Below are 16,516 nucleotides of genomic sequence, written 5' to 3' on the forward strand. Positions count from 1 at the left end.
TTTAATTATTAAAATATATATATGATATTAAATCAAACAAAAAACAAAAATAAATTTTTGTACAAAAAGGAGAGTCAAGTATTCGAAATTGTTATTATTTTTTTTTTTTAAACATACAAAAAAAGAGAATATCAAAAAAGTCAAGTACAAAAGTACTAATTTCTTTAAAATCATTGACCCATATGAATGGTCTTAACTTTTGACAAAATTTTATACTTGACCCCGCCCGGTTCTTCCCAAATAAAGTTTCAAGCCTACACACTTTTATAATTGTTTATAATATTGACGACGGATATCTATTCATACAATCATACATATGTGCATCTTTAGCAATCTTTAGTTTCATATACCATGCAATATGCATTATTAGAAGGGGGAGAAGCTGATACCCACTCTATGCATTATACATTAAAAGCGCCCCTACATTTTACTTTTTGAACTATTTTACTGACGTCATTTTTTTGCCACTCATCAATAGAGATGTAAAAATACCGGTATTTTTTTTTTCGGTATTAATACTATTGACGCGAGGAAGTGGATTGTAAAAAGGAATAAATGATAAAACACAAGGTGTTTTAATTAACAGATAAAATAACGGTTTATTGTAAAACTAAATAATGTATAAATTAAACTCCTTGCAAAAGGTGTCATACCTTTTGCAAACTCTCAAAAGTTAACCTCAAAAACCACTTGGTGTTGTATGCACCAGGTGTTAAATACAGTGAATATAAATTAGACGTTTAGTCTATCGAAGTACGATGCGATGTGTCTCGTAGTCCAGTTGACGTAGATAGTCAGAGAAGAAACCGAGTATTCTCGGATCCATCCGAGAATGCACGAATCCAGCAAGCAAAGTCGCGCCTGCGCGTGGTGTATCCAAGCGTTGGCGTGACGTCAAAAATAAAGTTGACCGGCAGGTGCTGCTATACCAATATAGCGGTCTCTTGCGTAAACATTCTCTCCCCTTGACAATGTAATTGTCAACTCATGTATGTGTGACCTCAACAGGTAACACACATAATTTCGCCACTGGCCTTTGGTACTCAGCAGTTTGTGTCTTAACAGTGACTGCTCTGACCAATCCATCAGCTCCAGGAAACACCTGAGTGACTCGTGCCAAGGCTCATTTACCTGGCGGTAATCTCTCATCAATGACCAATGCCATTGTACCCACTTGAATGCATGATGATGTATGCAACCATTTGGACCTGACCAAATATTTTTGTAAATACTCTTTGGACCATCTGTCCCAAAAAGACTCCATAACAATCGCCACTTGTTGAGACGATTGTCAGGTACATCCAAAACAGATGGCTCAGGCACTGCATTCAGTGGTTCACCAACCAAGAAATGACCTGGTGTTAATGCTTGAAGATCCTCAGGATCATCAGTCGTTGGGCACAAGGGTCTCGAGTTGAGTAAACACTCAACTTGTGTTAAGAACGTACTAAATTGTTCATACGTGAGCTTGTGATCACCAATGACTCGCTTAATGTGATGTTTAGCTGACTTAACAACTGATTCCCATTTGCCACCAAAATGTGGTGACCCAGGAGGTATAAAGCTCTAATCTGTACCATCCCTTGCTAAAAGAGTGGCAAGATTTTTAGCTTCCTTTGATGCTGACTTAAAAAGACGTTTTAGTTCAGCATCTGCACCTACGAAATTTGTACCACAATCACTAAATAATTTCTCACATCGTCCACGACGACTTACAAATCTCTTAAATGCTGCTAGGAATCCTTCAGTTGTGTAGTCAGTAGCTAAATCAAGATGAACTGCCGATGATGCCATGCAGACAAATACAACTAAATAGCTCTTGTAAGACCTATTACATTTGCCTGACCATGTCTTCAGTTCAAATGGACCAGCATAGTCAACTCCTGTATGGAGAAATGGCTTGCATTTTAAGACTCTAGATGCTGGTAGTCGACCTATTAACTGTTGTGCAGCTTCAGCTCGATGTCTTACGCAAACAACACATTTATTTATAAAACTCCTGACTGGTACTCGACCACCAACAATCCAGTATTGTTGTCTCAATGTGGCCAACATCAATTGTGCACCACCATGTAATGTATTTACATGGCACTCGTCGAGTATCAGTTCAGTTAGTTTTGACTCTCTCGGTAATATCAACGGATTTTTTTGGTCACTTGTCATGAGGGATCTACTCAGTCTTCCACCGACTCTCAATGCACCATCCTTGTCAAGGAATGGTGTTAATTTTATCAAAGGGCTTGACCTCGATAGTGCTTCACCCTTTGATAATTGTTTAATCACCTCATGAAAGTATAATCGTTGATTATTAATTACCAAACCCAGCAATGCAATTTTACGTTCTTCAGACGTAATCCAGCTTGACCTATCCACAATATATCTTGCTGAAAAACTCTGGTAAAATCTTCTCAACCATGCTGCCGCAGTAACAGCTTTTCTCAGTGACGAGAAATTATCTAAATAACTCTCACTTATGGTTGACATTGCATTGCAAACCAAAGGTTTCTCTTCAACTTGAGTCATGTCAATCTCTTGATTGTTTAACACAGGCCACTCATTTTGATTTTTAATAATCCAAGCTGGACCCTGCCACCACAAAAGATCTGTATATAATTGTGATGACGATGTACCACGTGATACTACATCAGCTGGATTATCTTCACCTGGTACGTGATGCCAGGTTGCCCGTGTCAATGTAATTTGTATAAATACCACTCTATTATGGACAAATGTTTTCCAACGATTAACGTCACCAGTTATCCAATAATATGTAATGGATGAGTCAGTCCACAAGTGTATGTTTGCTGACTGACAATCCAAACTCTGTTGAATATCTCTCACTAATTTAACCAACAGTACTGCTGCTGACAACTCCAATCTTGGTGTTGAAACTTTACATTTCTTCTTATTGGAGCTGTTGGAGTCTGATTTGATAGGTGCAAGTTTCGATTTGGATGCTATTATAGTACTCTTAGCAACACCAAGAGAATCAATAGTCACTAAGTAAACCACAGCACCAATTGCTGCATTAGATGCATCACCAAATCCATGAATCTCCATTGAAGTGACTGTTGGTGTGATATTCAACCACCGTGGTATTTTTATCTCTGACAAATGACTCAGTTGTGAGATAAAATCTCTCCATGGACCCAATAAATTCTCAGGAATTTGCTCATCCCAATCAAGTTTGATTTTCCACAATGACTGCATGTATAATTTACCCTTTACAACTACTGGGGAAATCCAGCCAAGTGGGTCAAAAATTTGAGCCACTTGAGCTAACACGACTCTTTTAGTAACTGTTTTAGGCTCCTTGAATGTTATAGGAATGTAACTAAAACAGCCAGACTTCGTATCCCAGTTAAGCCCAAGTGTCTTGAAAATCTCATGATCTTCACTCAAATGGTTGGTTGATTTCTCGTGGAAATCCTTTGGGATATTACATAGTAACTCTTTTGAATTGCTTATCCATTTTTGCAATTCAAAACCACCAGAGTGAAGCATCTTTTGAATTTGTACAGCCTTGTCAATTCTTTGTTGTAAATTGTCAGCACCAACATATATATCATCCATATATGATCCTTGTGATATTGCTGACTTTACAAGTGGAAATTTATCTCCCTCTTACAGTTCGAGTTGTCTCAGTGTAGCCAAAGCCAGGAATGGGGCTGGCTTGGTACCATAAGTTACCGTGGTAAGCTCATACTCTTGAACTGGTGAGTCGAGTGTATCTCTCCAAAATTTTTCCAATATTTTCGATCTTCAGGATGTATTAAGATCTGCCTGAACATTTGCCTGATATCACAAGAAAAGACAAAACGTGACTTTCTCCACTGTGTCAGGGCTGATACCAGAGAGTTTAATAACTTTGGACCCTCGTATAAGTTGTCATTCAATGATTCCCTGTATTTGTTTTTTGTGAACCATTAAATACAACTCTCAATTTTGTTGATGTACTCGACTCTTTTATGACACTGTGATGTGGTAAATAATAACACTTAGAATGGTCTTCAACAGGTGATGCTTTTACCATGTGACCCTGTGATTCATACTCAGTCATGAATTCACAATATGCCTGTTAAAGAGTTGAATTTTTGACCATTCTCTTCTCTTGGTTATGAAGCATTCTCAATGCCAACTCAAACGAGTTACCAAAAGTGTCTACAGGTTTTTGAAATTGATACCTTACCACAAAACGACCATGAGTATCTCTCTCGTAATTTGATATGAAATAACTCATACAGATGTCATCAGAAAATCCTGATGACTCTGTAGTGTCAAACTGCTCTTCTTGCAGCCAAAATCTTTTGACAAGGATGTACAACTCTTCCTTTCTCTGACAGGAAACTCCTTGATGATAATTTTTTGATGCTGTACAGAGAGAGGTATTATTTCCCAAATTCAGGGTATTACCAGATAAAACCCAACCGAGCTCTGTACTCTGAGCGGTTGGTTGACCCTCTGGTCCTCTTTTGACACCATCTTTTAGTACTGTGCTGTATACATCAGCACCAAAGATAGCATCAATTGGAGCTGGTACATAAAACTCAGGATCAGCAAGCTGAAGATGTGTTATGTGGGCCCAGCTGTCTCGCAATTGCTTGGGAATCGCAACTGATGGTAATAACCCTGTTAGTTTTGGCATTACCAATGCCTTCACTAGACCTTTATATGGTGACACTCTCGATATCACCTTAATGTCAATCACACCTCTTGCCTGCATTGTATGTTGGCCAATGCCCACCACAGCAAGACGTGATGACGTTCGACTAAGTCCTAGTCTATTTGCCAGAGCCTCCGACACCAGTGAAATCTCGGATCCTTGATCCAGCAATGCTCGAGCAGTGACAACCCTACCCCAGCGATCAAGTGAATCCGTAATGGCTGTTGTCAGCAGTACTGGTGGTCGAGGGTTAGCTGTCTCTACCAGGACTTGTGGATGATTCTCCACCTGTTGAAACATATTAGTAAAATTTAGCTCCTTTATATACTAATCCTACTAATGAATTAACTTAAATTTGATTTCTCATCATGATGTAGTATGTGTTACCACGTAACCAAAATACTACAACTCTAATTGGTACTCTTGGCCATCGAGTACCACACCTGTGCCTTTGTACATATTCAAGAATAGAAAATAAAATGAAACAATCTCATAGACAGCTGATGACGATAATAGGCAAGATAAAACGCCTAAAGATTCTGATTCCAGCTCGATATTAATGCAGCTTTGTACTCGTATGTGCTCAATAAGTATACAAGTATACATGTACATGGTGCCTTTTTAACAGTCTGACACATGCACATGTATATATATAGCAAACAACCATGTCATACCACGTCTAGTATGATACAAGTAATTCAATATTATTATTAATCAGAAAGGAGATGAAAGGAATTTAAATAAAAGGAATTTTTAAATAAATAACTCTTAACACGCTCAATTAATAACCAAACCAACAGTTGCCATGATATGTATTCATAAAAAAGATATAAAAAGAAATATGTACAAAGGTGATCTCAAATTAAGGCTTTGAGATCACGTGATGGATGTCCGAGGTTATTTTTCGACATCCAAAACTCTCTGCACAACAACGCAGCCATACCTAGCAACAGAGTAAAAAAACACACAAAAGTTTTTTATATAAAAACAAAAAAATTAATTTGCCTTTGTCTCTGGTGCCTTTGGTTGTGGTGGTGACTTTGTGGCTGTTGACGTTGTTGCTTGTGATGATGTTGATTATGAATTTGATGGTCTAGTCGACCTACTCTTGTAGCACAACATAGTGTGGTGCTTTTGGCCTGGACATCTTCTGCAAGACGCCTTAGCCTTACATTTGATGACAGCATGTGACCCAAGGCAGTTGAAGCAGATGAGTCTTGGTCGCTTTGTCTTAACGAACTCATCTCGCTTCACTGCTGACATTGAAATGAACTGTGGGCACCTCACCAAGTTGTGCTCTTTACTTTGGCAGAGCTCACACAGCTGATTATTAGCTGCAGTTGCTAGAGTACCAGCATGTACCCTGACTGTATTTGGTGATGGAACAGAATCATCCATCTGTTCCACCTGCTCTATCGTTTCCATAGACCTCTCTCTTGAATTCAAAAATTCTTTAAACTCTGCCCAGGTTGGAGGCTCAGTTGTATTGGCAATCTTTTTTTCCCACGAGGACGCCAAAGAGATGTGTATCATCCGTGATACACGATATACAATGATGTCATTCCAGTGCTCAACTGGCCTGCCCAGTTTCTCTAAGGCTGCACGAGAATGCTCAACCCTGGCCAACATACGAGATAGCTCGTGAGCAGTGGCTGATTTCATCTTCTCAATACCCAGTAAGTTGCTGAGCTCAGCATTGACCAACCTTCTCTTATTGCCAAAATCTCTTTTTAATTGGCCCCAGGCCACAGCAAAATTATCACCCGTGACGGCAATGCCACCGATTTTCTCTTTTGTTCTCTCATCCAATGCCATTTGCAAATGGCGGAATTTGGAAATGTCTGAAATTCCAGGCTTTAAAATAACTACCTGTTAAGTCAAACAGACTTTCAAATTCTAGCCATTTGGTGAAATCACCATTGAAGGTTGGTACATCCAATGGTGGCAGCTCATTTGAGTTGCCTACAAAGACGGCATTGGATGTTGGAACAACAAGTGTGTTGAGTAACTCTTTGATCATGGCCGAGGTGTCATAGTAACCTTCCTCAACCATGACTGACTTGTTGTTCTTCCAATATGACCTATTGTCAAGCTCTAATTTTGCTCTATCATTTGGCAAGCGAGCCAACTGGGACCGCATGAGTCTGTCAGTATCTGTGTGTTGGTGGAAAACCCTCTTGGCTTCCTCGTCACGTACTGACAACTGACTGACGGTAAAGACTTTACCCTCTTTTTTACCAGTCACAACCCAATTGTAAATTCTGGTGAGGCGATCAGAAAGTGATTGTTGTGTGACATATGACTCGTTGAGATACGACTTAATGACGTCCATGTCATGAGCGGCTTGTAATTGTTCTGCAGTCATGGCTATCTTGTACTCCGGCGATTTAACATCCTCAGTGGATCCACTTGAACCACCTGAAACACCGGATGTACCCTCTCCTTCTGCCATTTCCTTTAAATATATTGAAAAACAATTAGAAAATGTTTATAAACAATATTTTAATTTACGACAGTGAAATCACATGACCATATTTAAATTCAAGTGTATATAACATGGAATAAATACTGGACATTGGATTAGGAACATAGGAGCCAAGACATATTGAAAAATGAACACCTGTCACTTTTTCAACCTTGAGCAAACTCGTAAATTTCTGGTTACAATATATATTTTTTTTACAAAAAATATCCCCATAATTTTATCATTATTTTTTAAACAACTTAAAAGATAATAATGACTCTTTGTGCCCTTTGAGTAATACTAGCGTGTATTCAAATATGTGCACAACTCTCCTGACCATGTGGTCTGACATAACCAGAAAATTAAACGCAATTAATTTACCGCGTGGTTTGTAAAAAAGAAAAATTATGATCTTTCGATCAACTCGACAATGCTTGACCACCCGGTAAAATAATTATTGCTTTTTTTTTAAACAATAATTATCAAGCATTGTTGCATCACTCAGTGATGTGAAAAAAAAAATTTTCCCTTTACCACGCGGCCCGTGCGTGAACCCCGAAAAAATAAAAAAATTTTTTTTCAGCCTCATGGCGCTCAACCGGTTTTTTTTTTTTAACACTCGCAAAGCTAACACAAAACACTGTATTTCCCGATTAAATAATTTAATGAATCTACTCATGAATTAATTAATTAACGACCACTAATTTTAAAGTATAACTCACTCTTTTGCTCGAAGGACCAAATATTGACGCGAGGAAGTGGATTGTAAAAAGGAATAAATGATAAAACACAAGGTGTTTTAATTAACAGATAAAATAACGGTTTATTGTAAAACTAAATAATGTATAAATTAAACTCCTTGCAAAAGGTGTCATACCTTTTGCAAACTCTCAAAAGTTAACCTCAAAAACCACTTGGTGTTGTATGCACCAGGTGTTAAATACAGTGAACATAAGTTAGACGATGTGTCTCGTAGTCCAGTTGACGTAGATAGTCAGAGAAGAAACCGAGTATTTTCGGATCCATCCGAGAATGCACGAATCCAGCAAGCAAAGTCGCGCCTGCGCGTGGTGTATCCAAGCGTTGGCGTGACGTCAAAAATAAAGTTGACTGGCAGGTGCTGCTATACCAATATAGCGGTCTCTTGCGTAAACAAATACAATGACAGATACCGTATTTTTACATTGGAACATCGGTATTTCGGTATCTGTATCGTATTTGGTGCTCGGTATTAATACAGTATTAATACGGTATTTAATACCGTATTAAATACGGTACTGTATCGACTCACATCTCTACTCACCAACGATTTCAGAAAAATTTGAAAAAATTTTTTCACACATTTCGCAGTATGGGTTAATTTTAAAGAAATTCAGACTAATCATGGAGAAATACAAAGTAATCGCGGCGAAATATTTTCAGGAGTGGTTGGCTAAGTATGACAGTTCAGTATTACATACGTATTATGTTTCATATTCGTATTAATCAATTTGATACAGATGAAGTGCTTCTACTTTTCACTTCTTATTGATGAGTCTACATTTGTGTGAAAGACTCGAAATTTTATTTGGGAAGAACCGGGTGGGGTCAAGTATAAAATTTTGTCAAAAGTTAAGACCATTCACATGGGTCAATGATTTTTAAAGAAATTAGTACTTTTGTACTTGACTTTTTTGATATTCTCTTTTTTTGTATGTTTAAAAAAAAAAATAATAACAATTTCGGAGTAGGGTGCAAAATTCACAGTGGGACAAAATTCACAGTGGTACAAAATTGCTAGTCAAACTACGAGACAAAAAAAAAGCAATAGATGGCTCTGCAAATAATTTTAGAAAACCCTGACAATGAAACCCCTATTATGATTGATAAAAATTGGAGATTACATAAACAATTGACTATAAAACCCCACATACATTTTTATAATTAACAATGAATAATTACCACAAAAACCCTTGATTTTAAAGACCCTTTACTTCTTTATAAATTATTAACAATATTCATCACAAAACTCGTTATTAGAAAGACCCTTTATTCATTAGTAAATTAATAACAATATTAATCACAAAACCCTTTATTGGTAAAACCCTCTATTTCTTCATAAATTAATAACAATATTAATCACAAAACCCTTTATTGGTAAGACCCTTTATTTCTCTATAAATTAATAACAATATCTCACAAAACCCTTTATTGAAAAGACCCTTCATTTTTTAATAACTTATTAAGAATAATATCTACAACGCCCTTGATTCAAAAGACCCTTTACTTTATAAATTAATAACAATATTAATTAGAAAACCCTTTATTGAAAAGACCCTTTATTTCTAAATAAATGAGCAACAATATTAATCACAAAACCCTTTATTAGAAAGACCCTTTATTATTTAATAACTTATAAACAATAATATCTACAACGCTCTTGATTCAAAAGGCCCTTTACTTTTTTATAAATTAACAACATCATTAATCACAAAACCCTTTATTGGTAAGAACCTTTATTTCTTTATAAATTAATAACAATATCTCACAAAACCCTTTATTAGAAAGATCCTATATTTTCAATAACTTATAAACAATAATATCTACGACGCCCTTGATTCAAAAGACCCTTTACTTTTTTATAAATTAACAACAATATTAACTACAAAACCCTTTATTGGAAAGACCCTTTATTTTTTAACACTCTTAATTTGAAAGATCTTATACTGAAAAATTATATTGAAATCGACTCACAGACATAAGGGACTTTTGAAAGACCCTGTGTCATAAATATTATAATAAAAAATAAAGAATTATTAAGTTGTTCTGCTACCAAGGGTTAATTGATACAGGGTCTTTCTGACTTCGGGAATTTTTAAGTTTTATAAAAAAAAAAAAATTATAGGGGTACGTAATCAAGGCTCACGAATCGAATGGTAGGGTTTAAAATTTGATAGAGACAGAAAAAAGGGTTTAACAAAATAATTAATCATAAAAAAATCAATTTTGCGTATCCTGTTAGCTTCAGAATGAAATGATTCAAATAAACGTTGTAGAGAATATTCTTTTAGGAGAGAGAGGCGGGGGGGAAGGGGGTAGTTCTTATAAATTTTTTTTTATAACCACCCGTTTTTAAGTAATTAATTTTCAAAGTTTTTTATTTTTGATTAACGCGTTACCCCTCCCGAATCCCCACCCAAAACTCCCCTGCGTGACCTTGATAGATATTTCAAAAAGAGAAATAGTTTCATTTCGACCCGACGCTTCCCGACGCTACCCGTCTGTATCCGACTGGACGCGCACACGTATAAACAGCTGTTGTATTTACTCGAACCGTAAAAGTATTAGTAGACCAGTCAAAAAACTTCGAAGTATTGAGAGAAGAAAATTGAGAGGGAAATATATTGATGTCGCGCTCATACTCGGTTACGCTCGGCCACGCTCGTTCATTCGGTTCCTACTATATATGTCTTCTTTAAATATATATCTTTCCTTTTTTCTTTCAAATCAAACTCTAAGCCGATTTTCGTTTTCGAAGCATCCGCGGCCGAAGAATAATAACAAAAGCAATTGTTTATTGTTAAATTAATATTAACAATTGGATACTAGCTTCAATAGTTGACCGATTTCGATATTTTTTTTTTTGTTTTAAAGGGCTTGAAACGTGCTATTATCTTATTGAATAAAAAGAATTATCACTTGAAAAACAACAATAAAAGAAATTGTTTATTGTGAAATTATTATTAAAAATTAAGTTTCTATTTTAATAATTGACTGCGATTCCTTTTTTTTTTCGTTTTTAAGAAGACAAGACAAACTTCAATATGACTGTGAAAAGAAAATTTATAAAATTGAAAAATAACAATAAAATTAATTGTTTATTGTAAAATTATTATTAAAACTTAAATTTCTATTTTAATAATTAATTGATTTAAAAATTTTGTTTCTTTTTTAAAGGGGCCAAGACAAACTTTAATATTACTGTCAAAAACAAATTCTCACTCGAAAAGTAACGATAAAATTTATTGTTTATTGTAAAATTACAATTTGAAATTAACATTCTATTCTAATAATTGATTGCGATTTGTTTTTTTTTATTAGTATTGAATTTTACAATGAGCAAATAATTTTATTGTTGTTTTTCAAGTTGAGAAATTGTTTTTTTTTCTAATATTGAAGTTTGTCTTGTCTATTTTTCAAAAAGAAAAAGGAAAGAAATCAATCAATCATATTAAAATGAAATCTCAATTTTAAATAATATTTTTACAATAAATAATATTAAATAATATTATTCAAAATTAAATTTAACAATTAATCGATTTGAAAATTTTTTAGTTTTTTAGTTTTTTATTTAAAGTTTAGAACTTCAATAATACGGTAAAAGAAAATTTCATTCGAAAAATAACAATAAAATTAATTGTTGAGTGTAAAATTACTATTTAAAAATTGAATTTCTATTTTAATAATTTATTGATTCCTTTTTTTATTTTTTTTTGTTTCTTTTCACAGTCATATTGAAGTTTGTCTTGTCTTCTTAAAAACAAAAAAAAAAAAAAAAAGAAATCGCAATCAATTATTAAAATAGAAATTCAATATATAACTAATAATTTTACAATAAACAATTAATATCGTGGTTATTTTTCGAGTAAAAATTTTTTTTTAAAACCATAAATTGTTGAAATAGAAAATTAATTTTTCAAGATATTATTCATTAGTATTTATTGTAAAAATATTATTTAAAAAATAGATAAGACAACCTTCAGTATTAGAGAAAAAAACAATTTCTAAACTTGAAAAACAACAATAAAATTATTTGTGTATTGTAAAATTGAATAATAATAAATAATATTATTGAAAATTGAATTTCTATTTTAACAATTGATGTTTTTTTTATCTTTTTTTTGTTTTTCAAAAAAAAGGAAAAGACAAATTCTAAATTAATTTTGTTGTTTTAAAAGTTTAAAAATTTTTTTTTTCTTTCAAAAAATATTGAAGTTTGTCTTGTCTTCTTCAAAACAAAAAAAAAAAAAAAAAAAGGAATCGCAATCATCTATTGAATTAGAAATTCAATTTTTAAACAATAATTTTACAATAAAAAATTATTTTTATTGTTGTTTTTCAAGTTTATGAACTGTTTTTTTTTTTTTTTAAAAATTGAAGTTTGTCTCGTCCTTTCAAAAACAAAAAAAAAAATTTTCAAATCAATTAATTATTGAGGTTGATTCCGAATATCTGAATTTCTGGTAGACTTTCGATTTTTTTGGCTTATTTTCTAAATGAAATAATTATCTATATTGTGAATTTTTTTGAATTTTTTCTTGTTTGCTTTTTTCGTGATATTTACTGTCAAAGTTGACAACTTTAACACACAAGGTATACGCGTTACCTCATGTTTTTACGAATAACTTTTTTTTGTGTTGATTTAAAACTGTACATTTACTATCAGATTGTAGCCCTGGACAAGACGAAATTTTGACAATTATTTCAATTTTTTCTTCTTTTTCTTTTAATAAATATTTAACTTTTAAACTATTAAACTTTGCTAGATGCGCGGCACACTGACATGAACACAAGCATGGTTTTGGCGTACGACGTAAACTTTGTTTGCTAGTGTGTTGCCGCGCACACACATGCTACTAAAGAACTTGGTTTTTTCATCAGTGGCGCCACAAAAATTTCAGGACGAGGGAATAAAAAATAGCGTTATTAATATACGGGCCCTTCGTGGCATAAATATTAGTACGGCGATGGGACTTGGAAACAACCTTAAAATAGAAATTTAATTTTCAAATAATAATTTTACAATAAACAATTTCTTTTATTGTTGTTTTTCAAGTGATAATTCTTTTTATTCAATAAGATAACAGCACGTTTCAAGCCCTTTGAAACAAAAAAAAAATTATTGAAATCGGTCAACTATTGAAGCTAGTATCCAATTGTTAATATTAATTTAACAATAAGCAATTGATTTTGTTATTATTCTTCGGTCGCGGATGCTTCGAAAACGAAAATCGGCTCAGAGTTTGATTTGAAAGAAAAAAGGAAAGATATATATTTAAAGAAGACAGATATAGTAGGAACCGAATGAACGAGCGTGGCCGAGCGTAACCGAGTATGAGCGCGACATCAATATATTTCCCAAAGTAATATTCTCTACAACGTTTATTTGAATCATTTTATTCTAAAGCTAACAGGATACGCAAAATTGATTTTTTTATGATTAATTATTTTTTTAAACCCTTTTTTCTGTCTCTATCAAATTTTAAACCCTACCATTCGATTCGTGAGCCTCGATTACATACCCTTATAATTTTTTTTTTTTTTATAAAACTTGAAAATTCCCGAAGTCAGAAAGACCCTGTATCAATTAACCCTTGGTAGCAGAACAACTTAATAATTCTTTATTTTTTATTATAATATTTATGACACAGGGTCTTTCAAAAGTCCCTTATGTCTGTGAGTCGATTTCAATATAATTTTTCAGTATAAGATCTTTCAAATCAAGAGTGTTATAGATATAATTGTTATCAAGTTATTAAAAAATAAAGGGTCTTTCCAATAAAGGGTTTTGTAATTAATATTGTTGCTAATTTATAAAAAGTAAAGGGTCTTTTGAATCAAGGGCGTCGTAGATATTATTCTTAATAAGTTATTAAAAATAAAGGATCTTTCTAATAAAGGGTTTTGTGAGATATTGTTATTAATTTATAAAGAAATAAAGGATCTTACCAATAAAGGGTTTTCTAATTAATATTGTTATTAATTTATAAAGTAAAGGGTCTTTCGAATCAAGAGCGTTGTAGATATTATTCTTAATAAGTTATTAAAAAATGATGGGTCTTTCTAATAAAGGGTTTTGTGATTAATATTGTTATGAATTTATTTAGAAATGAAGGGTCTTTCCAATAAAGGGTTTTGTAATTAATATTGTTGTTAATTTATAAAAAAGTAAAGGGTCTTTAAAAGAGTCCAAAAAAGGTTTTTAGAAGACTCCAAATGGTTATTCTAAAAATGAAAATTGAAAGTTGAAAGGGTTTTTTAGAATATCCTTAATGTTTTTGAAACAACCTTCTTTGATAGGTGGCGCCCGAATCAGTATCGACTGTGAATTTTGTCCCACTGTGAATTTTGCACCCTACTCCAATTTCGAATACTTGACTCTCCTTCTTGTACAAAAATTTATTTCTGTTTTTTGTTTGATATCATATCTTTTTGTAGTGTCTTTTGATCGTTTACAATAAAAAATAACAACATATCATACGTCCTGATCATCAAAATAAACAAGGTGTTTAAAGCTTGTCTATTTTAGACTACCCCGTACAAAAAATATTTTTTATCTTAAGATAGAAAAACATGAAGGCACTTGTTGTTGCTTTCATGTGAAGCTGCCATTTTGGTATGCAAATGCAAAAATAAGGTAAAATTTACATGAAAGCAACAAAAAGCGCCTTCATGTTTTTCTATCGCGAATAATATTTCTTATCGGCGAATCGTTATTGCGAGACTCGCAATAACTCCCGCAATACGGGACCAAGAATAGCGCCCCAGTTCTCATTATTCTTTGTAATTGATTTGTTTTAACCTATCCCTGGTAAAAATAATCTGGCAGAATCTGGCAGTTGTTCCGAAAACCGGTGTAAATCTGCGAGAATCTGTAAGGATCTGTCAGAATTTGCCAGATTTTTTTTCACCAGGGATATTATTTCATCAACTCTATCATAACCCCATAGCTGTAAACATTCACGACCAAATTCCGTAGCACGTCCAATTACCCAAAGAAATAATAAACCTTTCTCTTGTAATGCTGATATCCCTGGTGGAAATATTTCTACGAATTTTCTAAGAGCTGTCTGCGAATTTTAACGAATTTCTACGAAATTGACCCATGCGGAGAAAAAATTTTAAAAAATCTTCGAAAGTTTTCTCCGTACTCTTAATTATTTGTCTGAGCTTCGAGAAATATTTTACGGTTTCTTGCCGAATAATTCATAGTAGAAATACTTCTACGAATTTCAACGAACTTTTTACAAATTTCTGAATAGTTCTTCTAAAGTTCGCAAACAATCGAAGAAGCTTCTTTGAAGAACTAAATAAATTCCGAAAAATGTTCAAAGAAAATCTATAAATTATTTCTACTAATAGTCCATCTTCTCTGAAGCTCAAAAAAACTCGGACAAACATTCAAAGAAAATTATGGAACTATGTTAGCACATGGTTGACTTTTAGAGAAGTTCCCGAGCAATTGGAGAAGTTTCTCCGAAGGCCAAAAAACTCGAAGAAAAATTGAGAGATAACTCCGAAACTCTCGAATGGGTCAATGTCGTAAAAATTCGTAGAGATTCGTAGAAAATTCGAAGAAATATTTCCACCAGGGATACCCAACTGTTGCATTTCATCATCAGACATTGTACGATATGGTAATTCCATATGTATATTCCATCAACTTCATACTGTACATATCTGTTGAAAATCAATTATTAAAATTCAGTATTACTACCAGGTACAAATGTTGTAATTTAATATGAATTTCTTTTTTTGACAATAAACAAAAACCGATTATTTTGTGTAAAAGCTCCTGTTTTTATAAAAAACGTAATGAATGAATAAATAATTTAAAGTTTATTTTCATACAATTCATTTTTTGTTTAATTAATATTTATAAGAATTATTTATTTATTTAAATATATAAATTTTTGAAATTTTAATTAGTATATTTTATGAGGTTAAAAAAAAAACCAAGAAAATATGAGTTCTATTGCACGTAGCCATTTTAGCATTATTTAAAAGAAAAAAAAACATAAAAAAATAGATGCACATATGAAGATGAATTATTAAAGAAGTATAAATATAAATAGCAAAATGCATTTTGAAAAAGAAAATTTCAGAAAGCTAAATGTCCACTTTAAATTAATATTGGCAGTGCAGCCAAAATATAAACACTAAAAAAAAGAGACGTCTAGGAGAGAGAAGAAAAATAATTGTAAAGTTTTATACCAACTGAACGAAAGAAATCTGGTCGATTTGATAAAAACTGATAAAAACGCAAAGACCGTAAATATCAATTATGCTTTAAATATATATTACCGCAACGAAAAAATCTGATTTTTTTTTTTTAAAAAAGCTCGACATCGATCTATGGGATCATAACTAAACCTCAGCATCCTCATTCAACTCTATCATATTTTAATTAAATTGCTAAAAGATTAGAGACGGAAAGGGACAAAATATTTAATGTATAATAAGGCACGGTAGTAGTTAACTCTCATCAACACAAATACATTTCTTTCGTATTTGGTAATTGTTGTTGTGATTCAATTTGTTGTTGTTTATCATCTTTAATGTTATTATCTTGATTACCATTTGTCATTTCAATAATTGACTTTTAGCACAATGAATATTAAAGCTGGTAA

General features: G+C 32.9%; 1 protein-coding gene across 1 annotated transcript; it reads right to left on the reverse strand.

Annotated features, from left to right (window-relative positions):
- Positions 1 to 3,892: 3,892 nt before the first annotated feature.
- On the reverse strand, positions 3,893 to 16,473 carry LOC122850825. The gene is made up of 4 exons (XM_044149888.1): positions 16,385 to 16,473; positions 5,067 to 5,106; positions 4,190 to 4,951; positions 3,893 to 4,075 (listed from the first exon to the last, which is right to left on the reverse strand). The coding sequence occupies exons 1-4, from the start codon at positions 16,471 to 16,473 to the stop codon at positions 3,893 to 3,895; spliced, it is 1,074 nt and encodes a 357-aa protein (XP_044005823.1).
- Between the last annotated feature and the right edge of the window lie 43 nt (positions 16,474 to 16,516).

Source organism: Aphidius gifuensis, linkage group LG3 (assembly GCF_014905175.1).
Source record: "Aphidius gifuensis isolate YNYX2018 linkage group LG3, ASM1490517v1, whole genome shotgun sequence".
In the NCBI taxonomy this organism is placed as follows: domain Eukaryota; kingdom Metazoa; phylum Arthropoda; class Insecta; order Hymenoptera; family Braconidae; genus Aphidius; species Aphidius gifuensis.

What these genes read in the sequence shown, in the direction of transcription:
- LOC122850825 (XM_044149888.1), bottom strand. Translation starts at nt 16,473, where the DNA reads ATGACAAATGGTAATCAAGATAATAACATTAAAGATGATAAACAACAA. An exon ending in TTACCAAATACGAAAGAAAT is followed by an intron (nt 5,107 to 16,384) that starts GTATTTGTGTTG and finishes ACAAAGGCACAG; the next exon opens with GTGTGGTACTCGATGGCCAA. An exon ending in ATACTCATGGTCGTTTTGTG is followed by an intron (nt 4,076 to 4,189) that starts GTAAGGTATCAA and finishes ACTCTTTAACAG; the next exon opens with GCATATTGTGAATTCATGAC.